We start from the raw sequence: 27,847 nt of genomic DNA, 5'->3' as shown, positions 1-27,847 counted from the left end.
AATATACAAAGTATTCACCATTCTATATTTTATAAAGGAACTTATTAGTTATATTTGGACTTTTATTATTAAAAAAAATTATAGCTAAAACATTAAAACATTTCTTGTAACACCTTAGTATAATAAATATTTACAAACCAATTTTAGCTTAGCTTAGAACTTGAAATATTACAGTACAATCTCAATAATTTAACACATTGGTAGTTGTAGCTACACCTACATTTTTAGTATGAGGTAGGCTAACAATGTGTTTTTACTTTTTGACTTAAACATAGTATTAAGTTAATTTTATATCATAAATAATTAATAAATCTTTCTGAAATTAAAAAAGATATTGTCATTAATAAAAACTGAAATCATGATTGTAAAACTACTCTATGTGTAAATTGATAGATAGAAAAAAATTGAAAATTAAAACAAATCAAAACACATCATTTTGTAACTTGTTTATATTATTTAAAAAAAAAACTGTATAAATATTATGTACGTACTTTCTATAAAAATTAAATTATACAATTAAAACATTAATTGTTATGGAAAAATAACATAACAAACATTTTAATATGTCATCTGACATTCTCATCACATGCATATTATTTATAAATAATATGCATCATTAATCATAATAATCGAATTATTATAAATAATTTGACAGTCGTATTCAAAATTTTTCATCTCGCGGCTCCTTTATATCGTTACAATATCTCGATGACTCCCAAATTATTAAGGTGTACAGAAAAGGGCTATTTATTAAGTGCTAAAGGAAAAGCAATTCTTGACAAAAATGTAGCTACTAGCCATTTTAAATAAGCTGACTAAGTTTAAGATGAAAAATATTAAGATTTTCAATTAAAAAAAATTTAGTTTTTTTTCTACATTATGGCAAAAGATTGATAAAAAATGACTTGTAGAAGTCATATTCCAACATATCTATTGGACAGTTTCAATTTTTTTCTTTTTTGTGAAACTTTCTAGTTTCTCTATGAGGGCTAAAAAGTTGATTTTTGATTTAGCTATTAGGAAATCAGATTAACTAAAAAAAATTGTATTTAAAACAAAAATAAAAAAATAGGCTTTTTAGTCCTCATAGTGAGAAGTTGGTTTACTTTGTACAAAAACATTTTTTTTTTTTTTAAATTGGTTCAGTAGATGCTTCTGAAAGTAGCTTCACGTTTTAGTCTATTTGTATAAAATATGGCGCTTTATATTCCTCTTAATTTTCTAGTATAATCCGTACTAATCCATTAACTACACAGTTAGCCTGATCAACCAGCGCAACGCTCCTGGGAGCCGCGATGCAAAGTTTGAATAATTCTGGTTTATAAAACAATCCATTCATAACAATCAAATATAATAAGATTATTAATATAAGTCATTGGATCTTTTATAACATATTATACATTAAAAATGTTAGTATTTTATAATAGAAATCAATAATTTAGTAACAAATATAAATAATATAAAAATATGAAAATAATACAATTATGGCATTAACATAATTACTTTGGCAAGATAAAAATAAGATACAGACAGTTATGAAACATGTCATTAAAAAAAAAAAAACAAATTTACCCCATTTACCAAATAAAACTTGTGATAAATCATTTATAAACAAAACAGAGTAAAATGTTAGCTTTCTATGCTTATATTACAGAATAAATGAAATTTATCACATTTATTCTGTGCTTGTATCACATAGGAAATGAGCAAATGAGAATGGTTGTTAGCGTCAACATGCTATAAAATTAATTTATTTAAACAACGGAATTGTTAGTTTTTATACTTATACTTGAATATTATAGTTAGTTTAAAATTATAAAGAAGGTATTAAAATGTAATTACTTGTAATACTAAAATGTGCTTTAATTGCAATGTTTTATCATACGTATGATAAATAGATAAGAACAATGTGTACTCATCGAGTTATTAAAAATCGAAATGGTCAAACGTAAAAATTATCCAGTCTTAAGAAACCTATTTGTTTTTCATTTTTTATGAAAATGTAATTTTTGTGACAAATATGAAAAAAAATGAACAAAAGTCACACAATGCCAAAATGTACTACTTTAATGGTCTTATCCGATTGCGGCTTTGCTGAAGCATGAGTTGATTGATTGGAACTTTCTAAAAGAATAAATTGATATTAGTGGCGCACTTGTTAGCAGTTCTATAAAATGTGTACACATAAAAATACACCAACCTTGTAAAATGTTTTGTGACAGTAATTGCTGTTCAAGCGGATACCTCAGATGTGGCACACTGTCTAATGATGAAGTGGGTAGTTCTATATTTGTTGACATGTTAGGTTCTTCGTTAGAAGTGGCATACTTGCATAAAAAAAAAAATGTTCAAAAATTAAAATTGAAAAAAACCGGAATTGTAAATAATTGATTTAATTAATAATTTATTATTTATGATATTATAATCAACTTACGGGAACGCTTATTGTTGTAATGTTATTAAATGTCTTGTTGGCTGGCACAGGCGGCACAAGAAGTAATGGAGGAGATAGTGTTGTGGAAACAATTGGTAGGGGTGGTCTCATAGTCTCCGATCGTGAACTCGAATGGCAGTCGGTGCACTCACAATTGGACGACGATTGAGTGGAATGGGAGTCATCAGATTCGGATGAAATAATTTGATTTGCTTTTTCCAAAGCCATTGTGGCCATTGCTCTGGTTCCAATTCCAGACTTTGTGGCCCAATACAAATCCATAAACAGATCTCGATTGTTTAAATCAATGGCTAAACTAAATGCTTTTTCATACAGCTCATATCTTGAATTATTAAACAATAACAATCATTATTGATTAATTGTTAGTAGAATTACCAATATTTCTCTAGTAAAATTTAAAAAAAACTACCTCACTAATTGATGAAAAAAACGTCTGGCAATATTTCGAACTGGTTCATAATATTCCTGTTTTATATCATCACTTAATGGAATGATGGGTTGAAAAAAACTTCCAATTGCCGATTGTATTTGTACTATGAAATTAAAGTATATATATATATAATGTAACAATTACATTTAGAAATACATTTAATATACATTATTGTATTGTACTTACCTTCTCTGATAGGTGTGAAAGGTAAACGAAACAAATAGTTGGTAATTTTTTGCAAGCACGTTAAACACAACGGTCCATTACAATGCCAATCGAGTCCCAGAAGAAAATTGAGTGCACAGTCTACTTCATTGTTAGTCAAATACATAGAAATTATGAGATCTGCTGTTAACTTCCCGGCTCCAAGTAATTTAACCGAAACAACCGGACCTCTATAATATTGAAAACAAAGTATAAATAAATATAAAACTCATTTTTTTTTTTTTTTTTTTAAGTTATTACTTTTCAAACACCAGTTGAAGAACTGAATCACACGGGTTTGCGGTGTATCTTGCAGTGTCATGATGGGATAACCATTTCAACTGAATTATTTTTTTACTGCCAACTTTAGATCGCACATTTAAGTAAGTAGCTGAATTAGTAGCTGCGGCGTCTGCTGTTAAGGGTTTTATAGAAATTTGGGATAAACATGAATCAAAACATTGTATCCTGCCGCTATTGTCTGATACTGCAATTATGTTTCCATCAGGATGCCAATCCAAAAATTCAACAGGCTATAAATATTTTTAGTAAAACTTATATACAATTCTAATTACTCTTTTATGTATTTACATAATATCCTAGCAGTACATTTTAAATATTTTATTCTAACATTTTTTTTTAGACAAAATTGCAATCTTTTTAAAAAAAATTAAAAAATTGTTTAGGTTTCTAAAAACTATAGAAATATTTACAATATTTTACACATATTTTGTGTATAGTAGGTATAAAAGTTAAAGCAAATTTAGTGCTACTATCTGGGATGATATTAAAAGTAAAGAAAACACCCTGCATGAAAAGAGTTTGTTACAAAAATTAATTTTTTAAAAATAAACTACATAGTGCCACTGTGGCAGTGGGCTTAGCCAAGATTTGATTTCAGGCAAAGCTAACCTTTGATTTACCAAAATCAAACGAGAACCCCTCTAGAACATAAACATACTATACACAGTATATTTATAAGCAATTAACACTTGTAATGAATACTCACAAAGGCAGTTTTTACAGAGCAGGTGATTGAAAGTTTAAAATCATGAAGAAATAATACGGAATCGTCATAAGAAAAACATAATCGTGTGTCATCACCATTTAACCATACATTGATGATAGAAGCAGAACACCAATCAAACGGACTAACTGTAACTGTGTTTATTAAGTGCAATTTTGTATTCGTCACTTCAAATGTACTGAATTCAATTTGTGGATCATTTATATCCTAAAACATAGTAAATATATTATTACACATACATGTACTCGTTATAAACATTGTGAGTAATAAATCAATACGTCATATGTCCAAAAAGTCAATAATATACAGAGTAAAACTGAATAGTTTCAGCACATTACCGGTGGTGAGCGTAATTATGTGGTACGTGAACCACATACCTATTGGTGAAAATTCACCGCTTAAAAAAAAAACTAATAAATTATATTTTCCCCAAAGAGAATATTCACTTACTTTATATTGCTCTTAAAAATTAGATTTTAATTGCTACGAAAAAAAAAAACTATAATTCTATTTCAATAATTGAGGCCCTCTGAAAAAAAAGAATATTAAGACAAGTTGTCCGTCGTCTTACATTTATTCTTGTTTATTAATGTAGGAAGGGGGAGGGTGTTAGAAATGAAAATTATTTAAAAACATATTAGGTACATGTGTGTATTCCATAGTACGGGCGCAGCACTAAATGAGTTCATACAAAAATTAAATTATACGTAGATATTGAACAAAACAATACACATTATAACATGTTTTGTCATTTATTTCGATAGAATAAATTATTTTGAATTTGTTTGGACACAATGTAGTATTGAGTTATTATCTACAATAAAAGAAACGATAACAATTTTTTTGAAATTACCTTTTTTTCTAATATGAATAAAATATTTGATATAGTTTTGCTAAAAGTTACAATGAGTGGATCTTGTTTTGTACGATGATAACAACATAATTCCAACCGAGGCCTAAATTATATTATATAGTACATTACAACATATCCTTATTGTAGAAATAGTGATTGCTAATAATAAAAGACTTGTTGGTTACCCAATGATTTTGTACACGTGTATGTTGGCTCTGTCTTCATCTTTTACAACAGGACTCCACGGGTACACTTCATTTGCAGTTGATTTGCACCAAGTGGCTACTACTGTAGCAGACACGTTAACAGTAATCTTACGCTCATTTTTACGATTAACTGTGTGGTTATTGAAATCGAATAACCCAACTTTTGGTTCAAGCAACGACCATTTATTTGAAGTGTTATCAAATGGACGTCCAAAATGTACTATGCCCAACTTGTGATCGGAAAATGAGCAGAGGAGAACTTGTTTTAAGTACGAAACTAAAAAAAAAAAACATATTATAACATTTTTTAGGTGTTTTTGTAGGAGATATTTAAAAAGAAAAAGCTTACTGTCAATGAACGATTGATATGAAAACTTGGATTGAAGAAATTTATCACTAACAATCTCAATCAAATCACAAGTGGTAGCATCAAATGTAATGAATGTTGTAGATCCATTATTAAAAACAAATGCAATTTTATCTTTTTTCAACCATTCCACAGCAATTAAGTGATGTTCATTTAATTCAGTCTGTTAAGAGAAAAAACAATGAAATAATAAAATATTACAATATTTCAAAAAACCATATCTGTGGATATCTGTTAATTTTTAGACCTCAAATGCTTTTAACGAGTCTTTTAACTTTTTCGGTCTTTTGTTGGATAGTGACCAATTACATCCACGACCTTCCGTGTAGTTTTTTTTAATAATTTTGTTTGTCGAAGACTCCGTTTCTTTTTTTTCATTATATCTGTAAGAAAACATTTAAATTTTCATTATAACACAATCAATTATATTTTAACTGGAGATTTAAATACAAAAATGGTGTAAATAATTTTACAAGGTTTTAAAATAATAATTCAACCTTTAACATTGACAGGTTGAATTTTGATACTTTGAAAAAATGGTCAAATCAAGTAGAATATATTTTATTAGACATGCATCTATTAAATGAGTCTGTTAGAAATGTATTTTGCTTTCCCAACTCAAAAGTGGAAGCTTCGTGTCTTTTAAGGTTTATACTCTATTGATTCTAGGACTTGACGCTGAACATTTAATTAACCCATTTATGCCCCAGGGTTACTACATACTAGTTTGATACCAAAGTTTAACAATTTTTATATAAATAAACAAGGTTAATACAGACAATAAAAAACTGGTGTCCTACATATAGGAGGATGCTGGACGTAAATGGTCTAAAGTAGGTCCAATACATTGTCATACTTAAATATAATAAAAGCTTGACTCGAAAATACAGTCTTTAGACACATAGGTAATGCTAAATTAAAAAATGTATTCAATTCCTAACGATATGTAAAAATAAATAATTTGTTGTATATATAAATATCTAATATTAAAATTAATCGTCTATAAGTATAAATGTTTTTATTTTCACTGCATACCTAAAATGACTGAAATCTGTACTTTCAACAGCTAGATCGTTTTTCAATGTCCAATAATGAAGTTCACATAAAAATGTAAGCATTACTGATTTAGCTAAACACAAATAATGTTTGCATGTTCTACGTTTTTTAATTACAAAGCTATTAAATTATGTCCGCTAATTTAAAATAAAATAACATAATCAACAGACTCCAAAGTGGTAAGTGTTTAGCATGTTAAACATTATTACTATGTGAGAATTATGTACTTCAAATTGTTTTTATTTATTAGTAAAGAAGTAAAAAATAAAAATGCCTTTCTTGTTATGAATTCATATTACAAAAGTCAATATAATAATATCATACGGGTGAACATATCTTATCAACAATCAACAAGTTCACTATCCAAAAGTAGTTTGACGTCATAAGCTAATCGTAATCTATTATCCGTATTATGTGTTAATGGGGGTATAATACACATACTTGTATTATATTCTATCACGGCCTTAGGACTTGGGAGATATCTTTTAAATATATTATATTATAGTCTTGTCTTTAAAATCTTTAACCGTGGCCATGTTTCCTGGGGCCCAGCAGCTAAAACGAACAAATTCTGCTATTATTTTTATCGTTGCCAACATCATACTCTATGCGAAGGTACTGCGATAGGAATTCGTTATCACCATAACCTGCTCGTGAAAAAATAAATTCTCAGACTATGACCATTTTATCATAGAAAATGATAAACTCTCACGTTGACGGTGCCCGGTGAACCACTTTATAATAAGACATAAAATATATGATTCGTGATTTCTAATTTAACTCGTGTTGAATCCAAACGGTCAAGGAATATTGGGTTGAAAAATAGAAAAATGAGACTTACCAGTTACTTGCGAGATGCCAAAAAGGTCGGTGAGATGACAAAGAAATACGCAAATTTACCGGACTCTTACATTAACCGATCTATGGAACAGGTATGATAGAAACATTATTTATGGAACTACAAAAATAAAAAATTATACTTTATTTGGTAATCAATTTAGGTTGTATGGAAAACGCCTAGAAATAATCCTCGTTATTTGCCAAGAACTGTTAAAAAGAAAAAATTCCATTTTGGGACAGACAGACCATGGTCACAGGGCTTTCAGAGCAACAATGGTATTGGAGAATTAAAACCCAAAGTTTTCATAGAACCGATAAAAGATTGGTCATTTTTTAAAGGAGACAGAGTGAGTATATATTAAAATTAGTAATGCTGCTATTGTTGTTATTTGAGGGGTCGAGCGGATACAAATGATAAGTTCATGGGTTAAAGTTTAATAGTAAACTATACATATTATCTTAGTAATATGTAAATAACAGTATATATATATATATATATATATATATATATATCTTAATAACAGTCTAATTGCACTAGTATTTAGTGACATGAACAATTTATTAAGGCGCTATCACTACATTAATATAACCATGTATCGTAGATAGAAGTTTCAAAGTAACCTCCTTAACATTTCAAAAGAGATGTCACTTGACACGTTCATTGACTCAGCATAAATTATATCTATATTCAAACAAATTTTCAATCATGATCTTCTAAGTTTGCATCTAACTCAGATAGGCAAGAGGGTCTCAAATGTATTCAAATTTTGTGCTACCTTCTTTTATACCTTGTATACAGGATTTTGACAGTATGAAATGTTTGAATGATTTCAAATTTTGATTATAATCCTAAAGATGATTTTTGTCAGTTCAAAGAGGAATAAAGTATACTTTTTCAATTGATTTCCATTGTTCCTTTCTGATATAATTTCTGAATGATTGATATGTTTAAAACAGATTAGACTGTACTTTTAACTCTTCTATCACTGTTAAACATATGTACATTAGGGTGTACCAAAAAAAAATTATTTGTTTTTTTTTTTGTTCTTCTATTGACATTATGTTCCTTGGGGTAAAATAATATTTCCCTATTTTTTTCAGATTTTTAAAATTATTTTTAGAAGTTGCAAGCATTAGTTTTCCAATAATTTTTTTTTTTTTAGTTTTTAATTTTTTTAAGGTATTTTGGTACATCCTAATGTACATGTTTTGTACATATTTTATGTACATATATTTTTTGTATATATGTTATGTACATATTTTGAGAACTCTACACCTACTAATACAAATTTTTTTTTAGAGGTCATTATTAATCGGACATTTTTGGCAAAATCTCAACTTAAAACTAAAAATATTGTGTAAATTTGTATGTACAGTAATGACAAAAATTGTATTAGTAGTTCATACATATTATGTCAGACATTCATATTAATGTCTTTTTACAATGTCTTAAACTAATTTTTCAATATTATTGTTCTTATATAAGCCATCCTATCTACCACCTGTATAACAGTACATTGGATAATGTATAAATTGTTTTAAACAATAGCAACTCAGCACAGTCAATAAACACACTAAGTTAGTTCTGATTAAATAACACTAATTACTAAGAATTACTAAGTTTTTTGGTCATCACTTCAGAAGTAAGTACCAGTGCCAAATTCTGATTGTGCTAAAAAACACGATTATAAAAATCAAGGATTTGCACCCAAGTGACATATTTGAAGTATTCGTTTGGGCTGTCACTGTACTAATTCCGGTTTGAGTTTTCCATTTGAAACAATACTGGTTATGTACAGCCCAATTTTTGATGTGGGTTATGTTGTTTATTTTTTGTCTACTTATACATTGTGTAAATAGACCTGATAAAGTGGACATATACTTTATTGTTTATATATATTATATCGAGTGTATTTTAATTTCTAGGTCGAAATCTTAGTTGGTCCTGATAAAGGTAAACAAGGAATTGTTGCAAGACTTTATCAGGAAAGAAATTGGGTTATTGTTGAAGGTTTAAATTGTGAGTTAAAAGAAGTCGATCATTATGAAGGGCATTTATCTATGGTCCAACAACAGGAGATGCCATTATTGGTTACTAATGAAGTTGCTTTAGTAGACCCATCTGATTTGTAAGTTTAAAAACTTTAATATTTTAAGAATAAAAAACGTTTTTTTACTTTTAATACTTTTGATAAATTATAATTGTTTTTTAGACAAGGGTGTGCTATTGAATGGCGGTTTACTGAAAATGGTGAAAAAGTTCGTGTATCAACAAGAACTGGAAAAATTATCCCAATCCCCTCTTTTGCAAATGAAACTTATGACTATAAGACTCATAAAACGTACAAAGGTTAGTTGTACTAATCTTTAGTTTCTTAATAATATTTTCATTAATGTTTAGTTATCCAACTTATCCATACTTCTCTATGTAACACTGTAAAGTGTAAACCATTGGTATAACATGCATAAAAAAAAATTGTTTCTTGAAATCTTTGCTTGATATTCAATCTAATTAACTCTAAAAACAAAATGTTTTTCAATGGGTTCTCGTTAGGCTTATTACACAAGAATTATTATAAAGTGATACTGGGAAATGTTACCAAACCTTTAGCTATAATAAATATTTTAAAGATGTAAACTAGTGAAAATGAAAATAGTGACAATGCCTTTTTATAACTTAAAAAGTTTAAACAAATTATAACCTCCTCAGATTTGCATCGAAGCTAACACTAAAATAAATTGTGTTGAAAATGTCAAAATTTTGACTAGCCTATTATATTTAGTAAATTATTAACACTTGTTTTAATGTTATGTTGTTTATTATAAAATGTATTTACATTTTCAGAATCTGATAAGGATACGACCGAAGATGTGTTGACTGAAATAACTTTCTCTCCTTTGCTAAAAACATTTGAAATGGAAATTATGGAAACTATGGGAATAAAAGAAGAGAGAGTTCAAAAACAAACGTATTGGTACTAATTGTGTACAACTATTTTTAGTTTATCTTTGTAATTATTTGTGATTAGATGATTAGTACTTTGATTGTTTACATATGTAATCTTTAGCTTACAATTAAAAGTATTTTCTTTGTACTAAGTTGATTACATACACCTTCATTTGTTATTATTTTAATTTTAATTTGAAACTGAGAAAGTTAGGTTTGCAATGTATACCGTGTGATAGGGTATCTCAACAACGATTCTAATAGTACTATTCAATCTTATCTAGCTTCGAGTCTTTTTTTAAACCCCTTTTGATATTTTAAAACTGTTGTTAGGGTTGTATGCTTTAAAGTAAACTTTTCAGCGCTACCTAACTCAAAAAAATAAAGTAATAAATTGGAGGAATTACCAGACCCTTAGTGTATATTTAATTACATTCAATAAAATAGAACTAGTATTAATGTTTCTATGATATTAAACTCTTGTTCATTAATTTAAATAAATAAAATTTTGCCTAAATAATGTCCAACTCTGGATAAAGGTTTCTTTTCCATGCTCTACGTTTGGGAGGGGAGACTAACGATTTTATTTTTATTGATCCGTAGTGTACCAACCAAACCATAGACCTATATAAAGTAATGGACTAGGCCTCCCACACACCCCGCCAATACTGTCACGAACGGGGAGTATGGTGGCCCAACGATCAATAAACAAGGTGGAATGTACCCCATCTCATACTGCCAAAGGGTCAGTATCGTTAGAACAACATAGATATCATGGTTGGGAATCTCATGGAAAAATAAAACTATGTATATGACAACTATGAGTATACTCGGTTCAAAATAAGAAGCGATCTCGGCGGCTATCTGAAAGCTACGTAAAATACCGGTTTTCAGGTAGCCGCCGAAGTCGCTTCTTATTTTGAACAGAGTATAGCTAATAAACAAATATTATAAAATTTGGAAATAAATATTATGTTAGCTATCCGTTGATATTATTTTCAGCCCTGAAATCGTTCCGAAAAACAGTTCTACAGGCGACAGACCGTCTACCGGTCGGTGTACCAATTATACTTCTTAGGTCACCAGTCGGTAACCACGGCGGTCCATACGGAAAATCGTCATCACAAATTGCTAGAATGGAATTGAAGGGATTGGAACAACGACCAGATAAATTCATATTTTTCAAAAATTGTTTTTCCGTGGAAAAATGTTCACGAAAAAATTATCTACATTTTGGTGGAACAAACAGTAAAATCGGACTAATACCTTAAAGTATATATATTTTATATACTCAATGCTAATACCTAGAAAGATTGTAAAAACGCAATTATTTCCCGCCAATGATGGTAAATGAGACAATAGATTTTCTTTTGGCTGTCCTGAACAATTTTAAAAATTGGATTTATCTGGTCATTGTTTTGAGCCCTTCAATTGCTAGTTTCACACTCGTCCGTTGCATGATAATATTCTCTTTTTTTATTTCTTCCACGGGCTTCCCAACAAATCACTCTGTCTCTTTTTAACGATATCAACTCTCGGATCTCTCTCTCTACTATCAATCCATTTCTTTACAGGTCGTGTAGGTATATTATAATATACGCGTTTTGCTCCCCGCTCTTGTCGCACGAGTGTTGACACTTGACTGTTGTGTTGAGTGATAAATTTAATAATTAATATTTAATACGTCTCTAACACGGTACACGCGACCGTGTCCCGGACGGTATTCCGAGTAATCATTATTTTCATCTATTATCCGTGGGACTTGGGAAGTCTTGTGTAGAATTTAGAACACAACAATTATTATTAGTTAACACTACCGACTCAAATCTAACAACGTTTTTTTAATTTATAATTTTTTTTTAAATTTTGTTCGGCACTTTCGTTTTATTTATTGTCCGCGTTATGGCCGGCCGTTCAAGAGGACGCAACAACCGATACCAATACAATAATAATTCACGTGAGTACAAATGCGTAAACAACCAATTTTACACGTTGCATAAATACCATTGTATAAACCCATTTGTAATTTCCTAAAATTATAATGCTCGATGCCGCCAACGATCCCGTTGGTAACATCAAAAATCAACTAAGTATTTTAAAAATTATTTAATAATAACATTTAAAGGGGAACGTCCGACTTTGTGAAAAACATGCAAAGAGTTGTGAATATTGTGCTACACGAGTCTTAAATTATATTCCATAGATATTGTGTTAACTCAACATTCTTCTATACAAAATATCATTTTTTTTTTCAATCACAATTAACAATTCTTATTTAAAGCATACATGCTGGCCCTTTTTTATGCCAATTTTTTTTTTTTTTTACATCTTGTGTTTTTTATGCTAATTTGAATCTAAATTCGGAAATCGGCAGATTCCTCCAGTTCAAAAGTTACAGCTACTTAAACTAAACTTTTCCGTGTATAAAACAGTAGACGGTGGGTGCGGCACCATTCAGCTGTTGTCAGCGACGCGAATGGCACAGCAGTTTGTTTCCAATTCGTTATCAATAAATTACCATGACCATAATATACCGACTCAGAAGTATTAAAAAAAAAACCACAAATGACAGGGCAAAGCGGGATATCAACATTATATAAAATGGCTTCAATGTAGCTGCAGCGATGAGTTGCAATATGAGCATTGCCCGATACTAATGTATGACATTGGTGGCTTAAATAGTTATTTTACACACCTACTTATAATCAATGTGGTAGTTTGTTAGAACAGGGAAAAATTCACAAAAAAATCCTCTTTTAAAGTGAACAATGTGGAATTATAAACCTATAAGTATACAAAACTACCTCCTGCGACTGCCGGCTCCGAGAGCCGACTCAAACCCCTAGAAGATAAAATAGCTTGCCTAAAGGACTAAACTAACCTAATACTGCTTTAGAAGTGTCAGCAACCTATCAAGGCGGATCCTAACCTAACCGTAACTTTCTATACGCTAATGTCCGCCACCGCCTGCACTTGCTGCCTATTGTTATATACACGGAAAAGTTCAAAGCGAAAGTAGCTATAACTTTTGAACTAGAGAATAGATTTTTATTAACCATGGCACTAAGCAGCAGGCAAATAAATGATAGTAATGACGATGTAATATGACTTGTGTGATAATATTAAGAACTGACATACGCTATATATATTATATTATTTAATATATTAAGATATTCTATTTTAAAAACAATTAAAATGAAACAAAATCGACTAAGTGGAACTGCTTATAAAAAAAATTCTCTTCTAAAGGCAGAGAAAAGAGCATCTTTTGTGGCTAAAACAAAAAAAACTAGTCATTTTTTTCACAAGTCATAATACCTCAAGTAAATATGAAGAATGACTGATAATTTTTATAAATGTATTCTATTGCTTTTGGCATATTTTAGTTTTGATTCAATATTTGTTCATTCAGAGTAATTTAAAAAAAAATTCAACCTTGTTTTTGTTTATTATATATTTGTACCTATTTTGGTTCAGAAATATGGGTCAGCCTTATTCTGTATGCCTATTTTTGTTTTACTTAAAAAATACGTGTTCATTTTTTTGGCAAAATCGTGATGCCAATAAGCAGAAAATATCAGTCCTGATCTTGATATCTATAAAATTATAACATTTTTATTGTTGGGTGGTATTAAAGTTTTTCATTTGCATTATATAAGCATTAAAAAAGATGGTTAAGCGGCAGTGCTACCGCCAATACAGCATACGATCATGAGTGATTTTGTTTTCTAGCTGTGAATTTGTCAAGTGAAAAAGAGGTGTTGTTCCCCTGCCCAGCAAAAGACTAACAATCTGTCTCAAAATATAAAAAAATCTCCTTTAGGGAACAAATAGGAAAAAATATGTTATTTTAGTAAAAATATTTTTGCTAAGATTTTTAATTTGAGTTGTTAAATTCTGATTCAAAGTGTAAAGTCTATTATAGTAAATTTTCTATTCAGCTAATTTTTCATTCATGGAAAAATATTTTTGCTAAGATTTTTAATTTGAGTTGTTAAATTCTGATTCAAAATGTAAAGTCTATTACAGTAAATTTTCTATTCAGCTAATTTTTCATTCAAGGTTAAAATAATTATACAATAACCTGTTATTATTTCTGATGATGGAAATCCGAATATCCAGATTTTTGAAAAAAAATTTCTATTTAAATAAAAATGCCCACTTAAAAATCTTCTAAATATTCACTATTATTTATTATTAAAAAGCTGTGTACCTAAGGAAAATGTTCTGATGAAAAATTAAAAATTGTTTAACTTTGCTTAAATTGCTTTCTGATTTCAACAAATCCAAAAGCATTTTATCTTTTTAGTGTTGTGTTGTTTTTTTACATTTTCTAACTATATATTTAACTTAGGTACTCAGCTTTTTATTGTAATATTATTTAATACTTATACTTGGCGCCAAACACATTTTAAATTCTAAAATCATACTACTAAAATATGTATAATTTATTTTATATTGTGCTTATAAGCGGCAGTAAAAGTGTTAGTAAAATTATTAATCGTTTATTATTACTTCAGTAATAGTATTATAAGTACCTGCTTTAAAATATTTTTAAACTATTACAGGAAATAATGAACATGACGATAGAACTTCAAGACCTAGTACAAGTCGAGGTGGAGGTTATTCAGATCATCAGAGTTTTAATAAGAGAGTTACTTTTAAAGCAAACAACCGTGGAAACAACAAATTTCGAAAAAGTTGGGAGAATAAATCTGATTTAGTCCGCGATCAGTTGGATAATGAGTTTTCTAATAGAAATGGACCACACAGAAACAGTGGTGGACGACGGTAAATATCAAATAACATAAACTTTTTAATTTTAGCTAAAATAAGTTGTATATTTAAAGTAGATCATTTCCTGAAAGAAATTCTGGCGGCCGTGGAGGTCATAATAATTTTAGAGCTTCTTGGACGTTGAAAAAAAGTTCTACGGGATGGTATAGCATTTTTGTAAGTGTTTTGGTATACAATATGTTTTTGTTGTTATTGTACATTTTTTAATTATTAGTTTTTTGTTTATTAAAGGTACCAAATGTTGATGACGGAGATGAAGTTTTGAAAATAATTCAAACATATATTGCACCTATTACTCTGGTTCCATTTAACGTAAGATATTAAATGTATATTTCAGTTTTAGAGTACTATAAAAAGAAATTTGTGGGATCGTTTTTTTTTTTTTTCAGAAAAATCTTTTTGATAATTGTTTACGATTTTTGGTCGATGACTACAAAGTCGCTGAAACTTTACATAATACTAGTTATAAATTATCACTGCGAGATGGTCGAAAAGTCAGTTTAAATTAATTAATAATCAAAAATTTAGTTTTTCAGTTTTGAAAAGTTTGTATATGTTCGTATTTTGTATTTCTAGTTGGTTATCAAAGTAACATTATACAGTCCTTCACGCTATTCAGTCTTTATGGTTCCAGTTCCTGATGAAATAAAAGCTAAAATGATTGAAGCTATGTCAACAAGATACAACCCTAATACTAGGAGTATAGATTTATCCCGTTTCCATTCCAGCCAAAGTAAGGCACATTACAATAAAAATGTTCAATGATATTGAAACAATAATGACTTGTTTAACCAAATAATTAACATTAATTTAGTCTTCGTGGATAATCAAATGTTTGTTCCACTAAATCAACCAGCATTTCTATTAGCAGCACTGAATTTAATAGCTCAACAAACAAAATATGATATGTACGGCCTGAGTCTAGAAAATAACTATATATACTTGGGCGAAGGACTTATATGGATTCGCAGACTGTTTCCTGATTTAAAAATATTGGATTTAAGCGGAAATAAGGTAAATAATAATAACACTGAATGTAGAAGTATAAAATTATTACTTAAAACTTAGATACTATATGTTGGCTGTCAGGTTGGCATATTTGTTTTGTTTTAGTGGGGTTGCAAATGGTTATTTGGCACCTACTATGAGCAGTGATGTGATTGGGGGGTTGTATTTGCAAATTGTAAAACCTAGTTCCGAAATATTAATTATTTAATTAGAACTACTAAACTTTCAATGATAACTATCATATTTTATTATAACCACAATATATTTTGATAAAATCATGGTTATTAAATAAACTTTTTTGCCGTTTGTTTACAGGTCTCAATAGTTAAAACATATTATACATAGTATTATAGTTAAGCCCATTAATTTTACGATTTCTCTTGGCTTTTATACATAATCAACATTTCAAAGATGCTCTGCTCGTTTTATTTAATTCAAATTTGACGATTGAGTGTTAGTTTCAAAAGATAAAACTATGCATGGCTGATTAGCTTCGATATGGAGCTTCGCCGGTATTATTTATTAATATAACTTAGAAAGTGTAGAGCCTTACAATAATAAAATTACAATATTACAGTATTTTATGACCCTAGTTACACCACTGACTTAGACAAAGGACACACATAGTTATTAAAGTACATAATGAGGGTAGTTAAAACCGACCTGCTCTGATACATGTGTTATTTCTGGCCAATCGGTTAAGTGAAATGTATATATTTTTTTTTTTTAATTAAAAATATATCTATGATTTTAGTTAAATGATGTAAAAGATTTACAAGAACTCTCTGGTTTCACTATTGAAGTACTTAACTTGTCAAGAAATCCAGTTTCGGATAAAGAAGATAAAGAGCGCTACAGGCGGTAAATTTATTAATATTTATACATCAGATAATTCAATGATCATATATTATAAAATATTATATTTTATTAAACTTTAATTGTTTGTACTATTTTCAGAGAAATTCAACAGCTATTTCCTTTGATAACTAAATTGGTAAGTTTTGTCCTTTTAATTATATTGCAAAATTATTCTTTAAGTGTGTCCAAAAGGAAAACAACAACGATGTTTCTATTGTGCTTGCTAAAAAGTGTTATGATTATTTTTTTTCTTTAATAAAAGGTAAGGTGTTTTAAGGTAAGTACATCTTACCAACACGACAAGAACATACTCGATGGAAAAATTTAAGATTAAAATAAGCCATTTTACACTTACCCTTGTGGGGGTGGGTTCATATGAGGTTAGATCAGTTTCTATGAATAGGATTTAATCAAACCAAATTTTCACAAAAAAAAAAAATGTCTTATTATATAAAAATCTTTTAATGATGTAGTTTGGATAAAGTTTGTTGATAAGTACCTTAATTAAAAAAAAAAAAATTTTAAAGTTTTTATAAAATAAAAACTAGAATAACAAAAAAATCAATGGTATTTTACGAGAAAAAAAACAATATCTTAATTTCATCAGTTTTTTCTTCCAGTATACATTTTAAACAAATATTTCACAGACAATTTCCTTTTAGAAATCTGTTTTATAGTATTGCGTTTTTCATGTTTTAAAAATAGCGTACATAGTTTTTTAGTAATCTAGATTTTGAAAGTCCCACCCCTAATAACTACTAACAATAGCACTATAAAACATAATTTTTGGATAAACTTCGTAGTTGTATTGTGTATTATATTACGTTGGGTGACATAGGATTTGGGGCAATGCTGTACGTATCTTTTTATAGGATGATTATGAATTGCCATGTCGATATAGTGCCATTGTCGGTACTAAATTGAAAATGCCAATCAACTTAGGCAACAGTTATGCAATCCCAGCGGAGCATAATCCTGAACAACCTAATCCAGTTGCAGTATTAGTTGACGCATTTCTAGCACAATATTATGAACGATATGATAATCAAGTATCAAAACAACTAGTTGCTGAAGCGTATCATGAAAATGCGACGTTTTCTATGTCTTCGTGTTTTCTTTCTGAAAAGTGAGTATCATTTATATTTAAATGTTCATGTGCAACTTTAATAAAATTATAATTTTGTATAAGTAGAAGCAAAGGGAACTTAATGCAATACCTTCCGGAGAGTCGGAATCTATTTAAACTCTCGGAGATGAATAGTTCCAAAAGATCTCGATTTATTCATAAAGGAAGAGAGAATATAATCAATTTTTTAGAAAAATTACCAAAAACGAAACACGATTTGGGATCATTTACTGTTGATGTGCCATTGGCAAATGTAAGTTTTACATTTAAGTTGTATTATGGGGGGGTATGGTATTAACAATTTTTTTTTGTTAACTGAATGCATAATATCTCAAGAATATTGTGTCAAAATTTCAAGTCGATCAGAACAAAATTGACGACGTTATGAGTTGTTGGAATTTTATAGCTGCCCGGCCCGAGCGCACTATCGTTAACTTTAAAGCGTTTTCCCCACAACTCACGTTTTCCAAGTCGGGGACCCTCATAACTTCAAAACTATTAAACCGATCCTTTTGAAATTTTGAACACTATTTCTGTACATAACTTACGAGGTAACGCTGGAGATTTTTTTTCAAATTTTTTTAATATTTTTTATTTTACAATAACAAATTAGCCGATTTTTTTTCGCAAAAATCGCGTTATTCCCTTCAAAGTGTTCCCAAAAAGTGAAAAATTGAAATTTCAAAAAACCCTCCCGGCGTTACCTGAGGAAAGCAATTATCTAACGAAAGAACTTGATTTTTTTAATTTCGGATGATCCAGCATCGAGTTATGAGGGACACCTCAATTCTACTTTTTTCTAATAAATAGATTTTAACTGTGTCGTCACAAAAATTCACCGTTTTTTGCACGAAATTACTTTACCCCCCCCCCCTTAACAAAACATAAAAGTAGCATAATATTTTATTTTTGTATTCCATTAGTCTGCGATGGTTCAAATAGTAGTAAATGGTGCATTTGCCGAAGAATATATAGACAACAAAAAATTAACATTGCGATCATTCAGCAGAATATTTGCAATAACTCCCGTAGGCAACGGCTGGAGTATAATTAGCGATATGCTTTTTATAACAGCAGCAAACATGGAAATGCTTTCGGTGAGTAAATTATTTATAAAATGTGTCTAATGTATTTTTAAAATGTTTTTATTTATTTGAATCTAGGAAACGGCCAAACGTTTTTATGTACCTAAACCACGACAGTCAACATCAAAACGATATAATCAGGAAAGTAATGGCAACAATAATAATAACAGCGGATCAATGTTTATGGATGATGTTGATGATATGGGAGATATGAATTCAGTTCAACAATCGCCTACTCCAAACTATCCCCCTCCGTCATACCAGCAAACCATGTATTCCTCTAATCAACAACCATATCAGACACCGCAAACATTTCAATCGAATCACCAGCCAACAAATACATTGGAACAAAATACTGTAGCACAAGCGTTTCAAATAAATGTACAACAGACTTCTCAGGCGAATCAGCCATTTTACAATGTACCAGCCACTTCTGTTGTAAGTCAAACACCACCGGAAACGACAATTAACACACCCATTGACAGAGCTATGCAACTTACAATGATCAAACGCTTTTCCGATGAATCTGGCATGAATGAAGAGTGGGCCGAAAAGTGAGTACATTTATTAAAAAAATTGAGTTTATACTTATGTTGTGTAATACATAATATATAATAACTAAATATTTTATTTTTAACACCCCGCTCGCTATATTAAAAAGTAAAATTTAAATACGAGCACCTACAATTCTGTGTAATTAATTACAAGCTAGAAGTATTGTTACTTATTCTGTCCAAAATGTACATCATTAAATTTAAATAAGAGCTTACCGGTAGCCTATGATAAATAATTTCTCATCACATATATAAACTTGCTTAGAAATTTTTGTGATAAAGCTATTATTTAAATTATGCACAAACATCGAGACATTTTAAATAAAAATATATGACAAAATATTTGTAATTACAGATGTTTAACAGAAAATAATTGGCATTATGCTAATGCTGCTGTAAGTTTTTCAAAACTCAAAGACAATATTCCACCACAGGCCTTTCGACGTTGATGTAATTTTACATTGAAGACAATTATTATTGGAGTTGATTGGAAGTTAACATTTTTTTTATTTTTGGGTTTTCTTTTGATGTAATTTATAAAAAGTAAAAAAAAAACTGTAAAGCAAACTGATGCTAGAACAATCAAAATTAGTTACACAATTATGAGTAGTTGAACTTAAAAATTATATTTCTAACAAAAGCACTTAAATGTAAAATTTTTATATTTTTTTTTTTATAAAAAAAAATTCTTTATTCGGTTGGTTGTACGACAATTAAAATGTATACTTTTATACATTGTATAATGGATCATTGATCCATTAAAATCTCTGGAAATGAAAAAACAGCTAAGGTAAGTATAATTATAACACAGTATGTGTTTAAATAAACTGACAATGTCGTACATACGTGCAGTCAAGCCGAAATTGTTATCAAACTGTGGAATATTTATATTATGCAGACTCAAAATATTTTAAGTAGCTTTTGGTATTAAAAATAATTTTTACATTTTGATTGTTCAAGAAGTATTGGTATTTTTAAAGAAAACCCAGGTAACAACTCTTATTTTTTTTATACCAATGTTTGTAAAAATGTAAAAAATTGTTTATGTATAAAAATGTATTCAATATATATATATATATATATTATTTAAGTCTTAAAAATTAAGATAACAATATTAATTTTATTATTTTTAATAAAATTTAATTTTTTTTTTTTTTTTATGTAACCAATAAAATGTTCAAGTATAATATGTTTAAGATAGTATAAATATAAATTTGTTGTACGAAAAATATCTTAATAACTCGTTTGATGTACAGACTAAGTTAAGTAAATTACCAGATGTTTAGATTTTAATAATAATTGTTTTTAGTTACAAACTGTAAATAATTATTACTTTTCTATCAAATATGTATCTATGTATCTGCTATAAAAATACAAAATTGATTATTAAATACGTTTCTTGTTAAAAATTACTTGCTAAATGTTCAAATAATTAATTGCGATAACAAATATTTTGAAGAATTACCGTTTATATTTTAGAATACAATATAAGTATAACTGATTAATTTGTAGTAAAAAAAAAAATTGTAATAATTACGAACTCGCTTTTTAAGAACAAATTATTCGTACTCAATATAGAACCTATTATTATTAATATATGGTACTTAGTTTTTCTTCTTTAACTATAGATTTAAGTATTGACTTCTGTGTCGTCGTAGAAACCTCAACTGTGCAGCCGCATTTTATTTGTTTCACATTTTGGGCATGACTTAGCTTTCTTATAACCCTTGCAGTAACACAGTTCAACAATGAGACATGTCCAAAGACATCATATTGTGCTTTGGTCAGGCCAACTATGGAGTATGGGTACTGATCTGGAACCCTTATCTGGTTGGATTGGTTTAATCACTGGTGAGAGTCCAAAGAAGATTTCATCGCCACTTAACCTCCAAAAAAACGGAGCTCACAACAATAATGATTTGATACTGATCCAGAATATCCAGCTTATCCTTGGCCTGTCCTCGTTATCGGACTGACACTATTAACTAGACATTGCGTTTTTGTTCAAACTTATTAATGATCAAGTATCCTACTTATCTTTGATGGAACACATTTTTTTACAAGTTTCGTAATTTAATTTAACATGTAAATAGTTATTTTTCTAAATAAGTGTAATTGATACATGATAGGTGAGTTGTTGTGGTAGAAGAAACCATCCATTGATGGAACTTCATGACATTGTTAGATTGGTTATATACATTTAGAAGGTCCCGTCATTTTCGTTTTAAACATTTTCATGGGTCACCTGGAATGTTGAGAAACGATAGATCATAAACATATTAAAATATTTGTTTATTAAAATATTACCTAAATACACGTGACTGATATTATTTATTTATTAGATTTTCAAAGCTAAAAGAACTTGCCTCTTAATCTTAGATAAATATATTTTACACATACAATTTAAAAAGTAAGTTACAGTAACATTCAATCGATAATTTTTGACTCAACCAGGTTAAAATATCTAGTTTAATTAAATTTAATCTATCATGTATACACTCTTTAATTTATAAAACATTGTTAATTTATCATTATTATTTTTGTATTATTTGTACTGTATATTATCAATAAATAAATAAATAATTAATCAAATACTCCTTGAAAAAAATTCCCTGTAGGATTTACATGGGTCATAAATTTATGCATATTCTCATCTGGAAGCCATTCCCATGGTATTATATTCCAAATTAACAAAATATGTTGTTTGTTTGTTACAGTTCAGCCTTTTCAACTCGCTATTCCCTCCAACATTTTTATTCTTTCATTGCCTGGTGATAATAATTAAATCTCTTGTACGGTACACATTATGTTGGATTGATATGGCACAGGCGTGGGGTGAGAAAAACACCGCAAGCGTCCTCGACGGGTTATAATACGAGATGTAGCCTGTAGGCATAATACAAGGTGGCGGTTTCAGAATTCTAAAATATGTATCGGAGCCGCGCACAATTCGATAACAACGGCTAGTATACATTATATGCTCGTCTATGGCAACGCTAACCCAACATAAGAGTGTGCAACGGTAAAAAAAATAACACTCGGAAAAAGTATGAACAAGTTGCGATCGGACGATTTGAGCGTGATCGTACGCATCCAGCACGGCATCGGGTTCGAGTTGACCGAAGGCAGCGTTACGGTGGAGGCCACTTTTGACGGCGACCTCCGGCAGGGCTTGCACACATTGTCGGCGCTCCGGAACCGGGTCAACTTCGACGAGCGGTTCGTGTGGTTGGCCGACAGGGCGACGGTGAAAAATATGCGCATGGAAAACGGCGTGGTGCTGGTGGAATGTTTCCGAATACCGACTGTGCCGGCCGACCGTGGCGCTTATGCGAACGACGAGCTGTACGAGAGGCAGAGGGTGGGTCAGGCCGTGGTCCGACTGAAAGATTTCCAAGTGATCGGTCGTGACTGGGACCAAGAGGTGACGCTCAGAAGTTACAAATTACATTGTGGCACTGGCAACGGCAACGTAGCGTTACGCATGGCCCTCGTCATCAAAGACACCACGGCCCCCACGGCGGCTGCAGCAGTTTTCAATAGACTGCCCGCGGCCAGACCGCAAGCTCGTCACCGCCGACCACGAGAAACATCGGTAACGGCAGACCGACAACAACCGGTAACCAATAACCGGCTACAATCGGTAGCCGCCGACCGACCACGACCAAACGTCACTAACCGACAACCACCGCAGCAGGTAACTAACCGACCGCGACCAGATGACACTAATAGGCCACAATCGGTAGCCACCGCCAGAAGACCACAGCCGGTGACGGCCAAAAACCTCCAACCCGCTGCAAAAACAAATACGAAACGAGGTAAACTCAATAATGTACAAGTCCTTGGAATATAATATATTATTATGATGTTCTGCGCTTGTTTCTATTGTGCTAGAGGTGTACAAGAGAGCGAAAACTCCAGTGGCCGCGTACCTTGGCGCCAAAGACGCCAATGTCGATGACAACACCAACTCGATGCGTGTCTACGAAAACGTCAATTTGTCGCGCGTTCACGATTACTGCAGCTCGAACCACCTACACAAATGCACGTGTCGACATGATAAAATCGGCCTTGGCGCGTCCAGTGTCGCGACGGACGATTTTATCAAAACCATGGAGCACCTGACGGTGGACATGGGCGAAGTCCGCAGAAAGACTTTCCGACAATGCGAAGCGGTCAACGACTGCGCCAACATGAGCGGCTTGAATGTGAACGAGACAACGCGTAAGAAACCTTCGAGGATGGGCGGCGGCAAAGGTGTTATAGATCGGCTAGACCCGTCAGAGAGACACCGGGGCGGTACTATTACGGCGGCCACGAGCAGGGAATCGCTGTTGGCCATGACGACGGGCAGCGCGATGAGCGACGACGCGGTCACATGCGTGAGGCGCATAAGGAAATGTAACAACACAATGTCGAACGTGATAAGGGACATACAACACTACAACGGGAAAACGTGCGGCACGGCCGCCGACCTGTCCTGTAGTTCCCAATCGGATTACGACATGCAACATCCCATCATGTTGGTGGAGGAGTTGCAGAAGAGTGTCAATCAATTTGCCGATTGCTTTTACCGGACGAGAAAAAAGAGACACTGTACCAAAGCGAAATACTCCAGAGGTATGACGGTTCTGAAAAAACTAGACGTGGAAACGACGAAACTTAACGACAAAATAAGAGATGTCTGGCAAGCGGCATGTAACCAATGCCACAAGCCATTACAACAACAACGCCCTATTTAATTATTTGTAGTACCGCGCACGATATTTTCTTCGTGTTTTTCCTTTTATAACCATACTGATAGCAAACTAAAATGTTTAGTATATAATACCGTGTAATATCGTAATACGGTTTTAATAGTATTTTAGTCGTTAACAAAGCGATAACGTGACCGTTAATACATGACAATATCTATTTCTAATTAGTTTTATTTATTTCAACGTACAGACATTTAGAAGTACCTTAATACCTTCCCATAACACCCTATACTACACTTCATTTAAACCATAGAAGAAAATATCTTAAATCAGACTAGTAATTACGCAATTAACGAGTTATACATTTTGTCTCCTCTAAAAGGAAAGTACGGCTTCCTAGAAAAACATTTTTTTTCTAATCTCACGGTAGGAATAGCAATATGACCGTGGTGTTTAGTTTAACAGTGTCGAAAAAAGAACAACTTGGCGCTCTGTCATCTGGGAATCAATAAATACAGTATGAATGGGCATTTATAGGGCATTATACAATGTCCCTACATTGTATAAGCCAATCAATAAGAGTACAATTTCAAAATAGTCAGCTATTGTCAATAACTTCAAAAACATAGATTAAATACATTAATAGATTAATAGACTTAATCTTTATCAAAAATAGGTAACTAAAAAAAATAAATATAAAACAATTTTCTACTAAACATTATTCTCGTACTTTTTTATTTAAGCCAACAGTTTGTACAACAAAATCAATTTTTAATTTAGATTATTTAAAATAAATGTATATTTCCGCCTTTTTTCATAATGTTTATTTTAATTGTACATACTTATTACTTATATAATGTAAGGTACAAAATGCATATCAATTTTTAGTGTGGTCGGTTAATTTAAAAATCGAAGTCCTAAATGTAATTATGTTATGTCAATTGCTATGGAATTACTGGTAACGAGCTTGTTAATTTCCATAAAGCATATGAAATTTACCTTAATCTAGAAAACTTTATGATAGGTGTAATCATTTTGAACTTGACATTTTCATGTCTTAGCTCTGGCACATAACCCTGGCAAATATCCGAAAAAAGCGTTACCAAAAGAGCGTAACGAAAAAATAAATGGGGATGAAGATGAGGTTGGGGGTGGGAATGGGAATGGGGTTGGGGTGAGAATTAGCCGGTGGATAACCGAAAAAAAGTGTTACCAAAATAGCGTTACGCTGTCACGCGCCACAATGTAACAAAAACTACGAAGCGAAGACGAAAGACAATTATCGGAATGACCATTTCGGATCTATTTCGAATGTTAATCTGTTACGCTGTTATCTGATTTGAGATAAGAGATATGTTGTACGTTCAGCGTTTAAATTAGAACTAAATAATAAATTCAAAATAGTTTAATTCTCTATATATTAAACTATGTTAAGTTACTTTTGGCCAGATAATAAACACTACAATTTTAGCCAGAAACTTGATTGTACATAATTTTTTAATCTCCTTGGCCTTATGCTGTAACTGGAAGCTCCACGTAATTTTTTTTTTTAAATTATAATTCCACAACTAATCTAAATTTATTCGGTACTTCAACGAGACATGAAAATGCTCTTTCGTGGTTGCAGACTCGGCTGAAAAACTTTTTTGATATAAGACTTAGACCTCAGCGTACCCTCCCAATTCCCTCACCCACCTTAACACTCCTTATCATCTCCTCTTCCATTTCTTAGCAACACATTGGTAACACTAAAAGTGATGATACGAACAGCGTTCTCGGTTAAATAGACAGGCGCAGGCTAAATTGTTTACAATGAAAGTAGGTACCTAATTTTCAAATCTTTTGCAGACATTGAGATTAAGCAGCATTTTAGTGGCTATGACCTGTAATAGGTGAATCAGATGATTTAGTGCCGCATAAGCAGCGGAATTATTACGCTGCTATTTATTTTGAACGGCACGATCTGTCAAATATTTAAATTTAAAAAAAAACTAAAATATTGAGGAATTAAAGAGATTTTGTAGCGTTTATTCATTTACGATTACTATTTGTTAAGCTTTTAAATATGCATACATATTATCATTTAGTATATATTGTTCTCAATGTATACTCAATGATATTACATAAATAAATCTTGGTAAACATTTCTTATCATAGAGTAAGAATTAAAATATTCTTTTAAGCATTAAAACATATAATGGCCAATATAAATATTTAGTTGACTACTTACCAACAGCCATAATATTGTAAAAGTACTATACACACTATATCATCATCTATTGTTATTTGTATTTTTAAAATAATACTATTTGATACTTACCTATTTAAATAGTTTACACCATGAATTCGAATTGTCCTGTGAACTTACACGCGTGCATGGATTTAATAACTAAACTTTCGCGACAAGCGGGCAAACTTATTAAAAGTCGAATCGACCAAGAGAAATCGATCGAGACAAAAGCTAACCGCATTGATTTTGTCACCGAAACCGATCTAGAAGTGGAAAAAATGCTCATCGAAGGAATAAAAAATACATATCCATCGCACAAGTTCATAGGAGAAGAATCGTTTGCGGCAGGTACAAGGGAAAAACTGTCGAGCACGCCAACTTGGGTCATCGATCCTGTTGACGGAACAACCAATTTTGTGCACGGTTATCCAAACGTGTGCATATCTATCGGTTTAGTTATCGATTGTGAAGTCCAGCTGGGTGTTATTTTCAATCCAATATTGGACATGTTTTTTAGAGCAATCAAAGGCGAAGGCGCCTACTTGAACGACGAACCTATCCGTGTCAGCGATTCGAAGTGTTTAAGCGACTCCTTGGTTTCTGTTGAATACGGCTCGCTCCGAACTGACGAGTTTACAGGCATCGTCAATCATAACATCAGTTATTTAGCAAAACATGCCCATGGAATTCGTTCTGGAGGATCCGCTGCTTGGAATTTGGCAATGGTAGCTAAAGGCGCGAGTGATTTGTATGTGGAAATGGGTATCCACGCTTGGGATATTGCTGCTGGCGATATAATTGTCAGAGAAGCTGGTGGTGTTGTAATCGATCCTGCAGGTTGTCATTTTGAATTGATGAACCGTAGAATATTAGCCGCATCGTCGCAAGAGCTTGCCAACGAAATATCTCCTAAATTGAAACAATATTTTCCAGAACACGACTAGTACAACTACAACACTGTTTTTCATTTACATATACTACAAAATGTTATATTTTCCTATTTATTACCATTAAAAATCGCTTATAATTGGAACATTTTAAAGTATTTTCATAAACTTTCAAAAATAAATGTAAATCATTTATTTCTCATGAACAACAATTAATTAG

The 27,847-nt window shown here is 31.0% G+C and overlaps 4 protein-coding genes across 7 annotated transcripts; 3 read left to right on the top strand and 1 right to left on the bottom strand.

The window, feature by feature from the left end:
• Positions 1–53: 53 nt before the first annotated feature.
• On the bottom strand, positions 54–6,896 carry LOC126844367 (WD repeat-containing and planar cell polarity effector protein fritz homolog). Its single transcript, XM_050582512.1, has 12 exons — positions 6,578–6,896; positions 5,790–5,925; positions 5,525–5,705; positions 5,155–5,452; positions 4,970–5,072; positions 4,099–4,323; positions 3,351–3,622; positions 3,072–3,280; positions 2,865–2,988; positions 2,435–2,777; positions 2,201–2,327; positions 54–2,124 (listed from the first exon to the last, which is right to left on the bottom strand). The coding sequence occupies exons 1-12, from the start codon at positions 6,658–6,660 to the stop codon at positions 2,042–2,044; spliced, it is 2,184 nt and encodes a 727-aa protein (XP_050438469.1). The 5' UTR covers positions 6,661–6,896; the 3' UTR covers positions 54–2,041.
• Positions 6,897–7,265: 369 nt separating this feature from the next.
• On the top strand, positions 7,266–10,564 carry LOC126844368 (probable 39S ribosomal protein L24, mitochondrial). The gene is made up of 5 exons (XM_050582514.1): positions 7,266–7,530; positions 7,600–7,785; positions 9,365–9,567; positions 9,652–9,788; positions 10,284–10,564. Exons 1-5 carry the CDS (start codon positions 7,429–7,431, stop codon positions 10,418–10,420), a joined length of 765 nt encoding a protein of 254 aa, XP_050438471.1. The 5' UTR covers positions 7,266–7,428; the 3' UTR covers positions 10,421–10,564.
• A 1,434-nt stretch (positions 10,565–11,998) lies between these two features.
• Positions 11,999–20,595, top strand: LOC126844646 (nuclear RNA export factor 1-like). 4 transcript variants are annotated; one of them, XM_050582982.1, is made up of 14 exons: positions 11,999–12,342; positions 14,954–15,176; positions 15,239–15,338; positions 15,414–15,494; positions 15,572–15,676; positions 15,759–15,915; positions 15,997–16,196; positions 16,945–17,051; positions 17,148–17,184; positions 17,921–18,174; positions 18,241–18,427; positions 19,098–19,271; positions 19,338–19,813; positions 20,169–20,595. In XM_050582982.1, exons 1-14 carry the CDS (start codon positions 12,288–12,290, stop codon positions 20,260–20,262), a joined length of 2,250 nt encoding a protein of 749 aa, XP_050438939.1. In that variant the 5' UTR covers positions 11,999–12,287; the 3' UTR covers positions 20,263–20,595. The 4 variants fall into 4 exon arrangements, with proteins under 4 accessions (XP_050438939.1, XP_050438938.1, XP_050438937.1 ...); XM_050582981.1 differs by having other exon boundaries at positions 18,238–18,427; XM_050582980.1 differs by having other exon boundaries at positions 15,236–15,338.
• A 6,252-nt stretch (positions 20,596–26,847) lies between these two features.
• LOC126844534 (inositol monophosphatase 1-like) lies at positions 26,848–27,684 on the top strand. The gene has a single exon (XM_050582807.1). It carries the CDS (start codon positions 26,851–26,853, stop codon positions 27,682–27,684), a length of 834 nt encoding a protein of 277 aa, XP_050438764.1. The 5' UTR covers positions 26,848–26,850.
• The last annotated feature ends 163 nt before the right edge of the window (positions 27,685–27,847 follow it).

This window comes from Adelges cooleyi, unplaced genomic scaffold (assembly GCF_023614345.1).
Source record: "Adelges cooleyi isolate 19-005CV unplaced genomic scaffold, UGA_ACOO_1.1 ACOO_flye_CR_arks_rails_tigmint_CR_PRNA_651, whole genome shotgun sequence".
Lineage (NCBI taxonomy): Eukaryota > Metazoa > Arthropoda > Insecta > Hemiptera > Adelgidae > Adelges > Adelges cooleyi.
The sequence above is the reverse complement of the archived record's forward strand: the minus strand, read 5'-3'. Positions and strand labels throughout refer to the sequence as shown.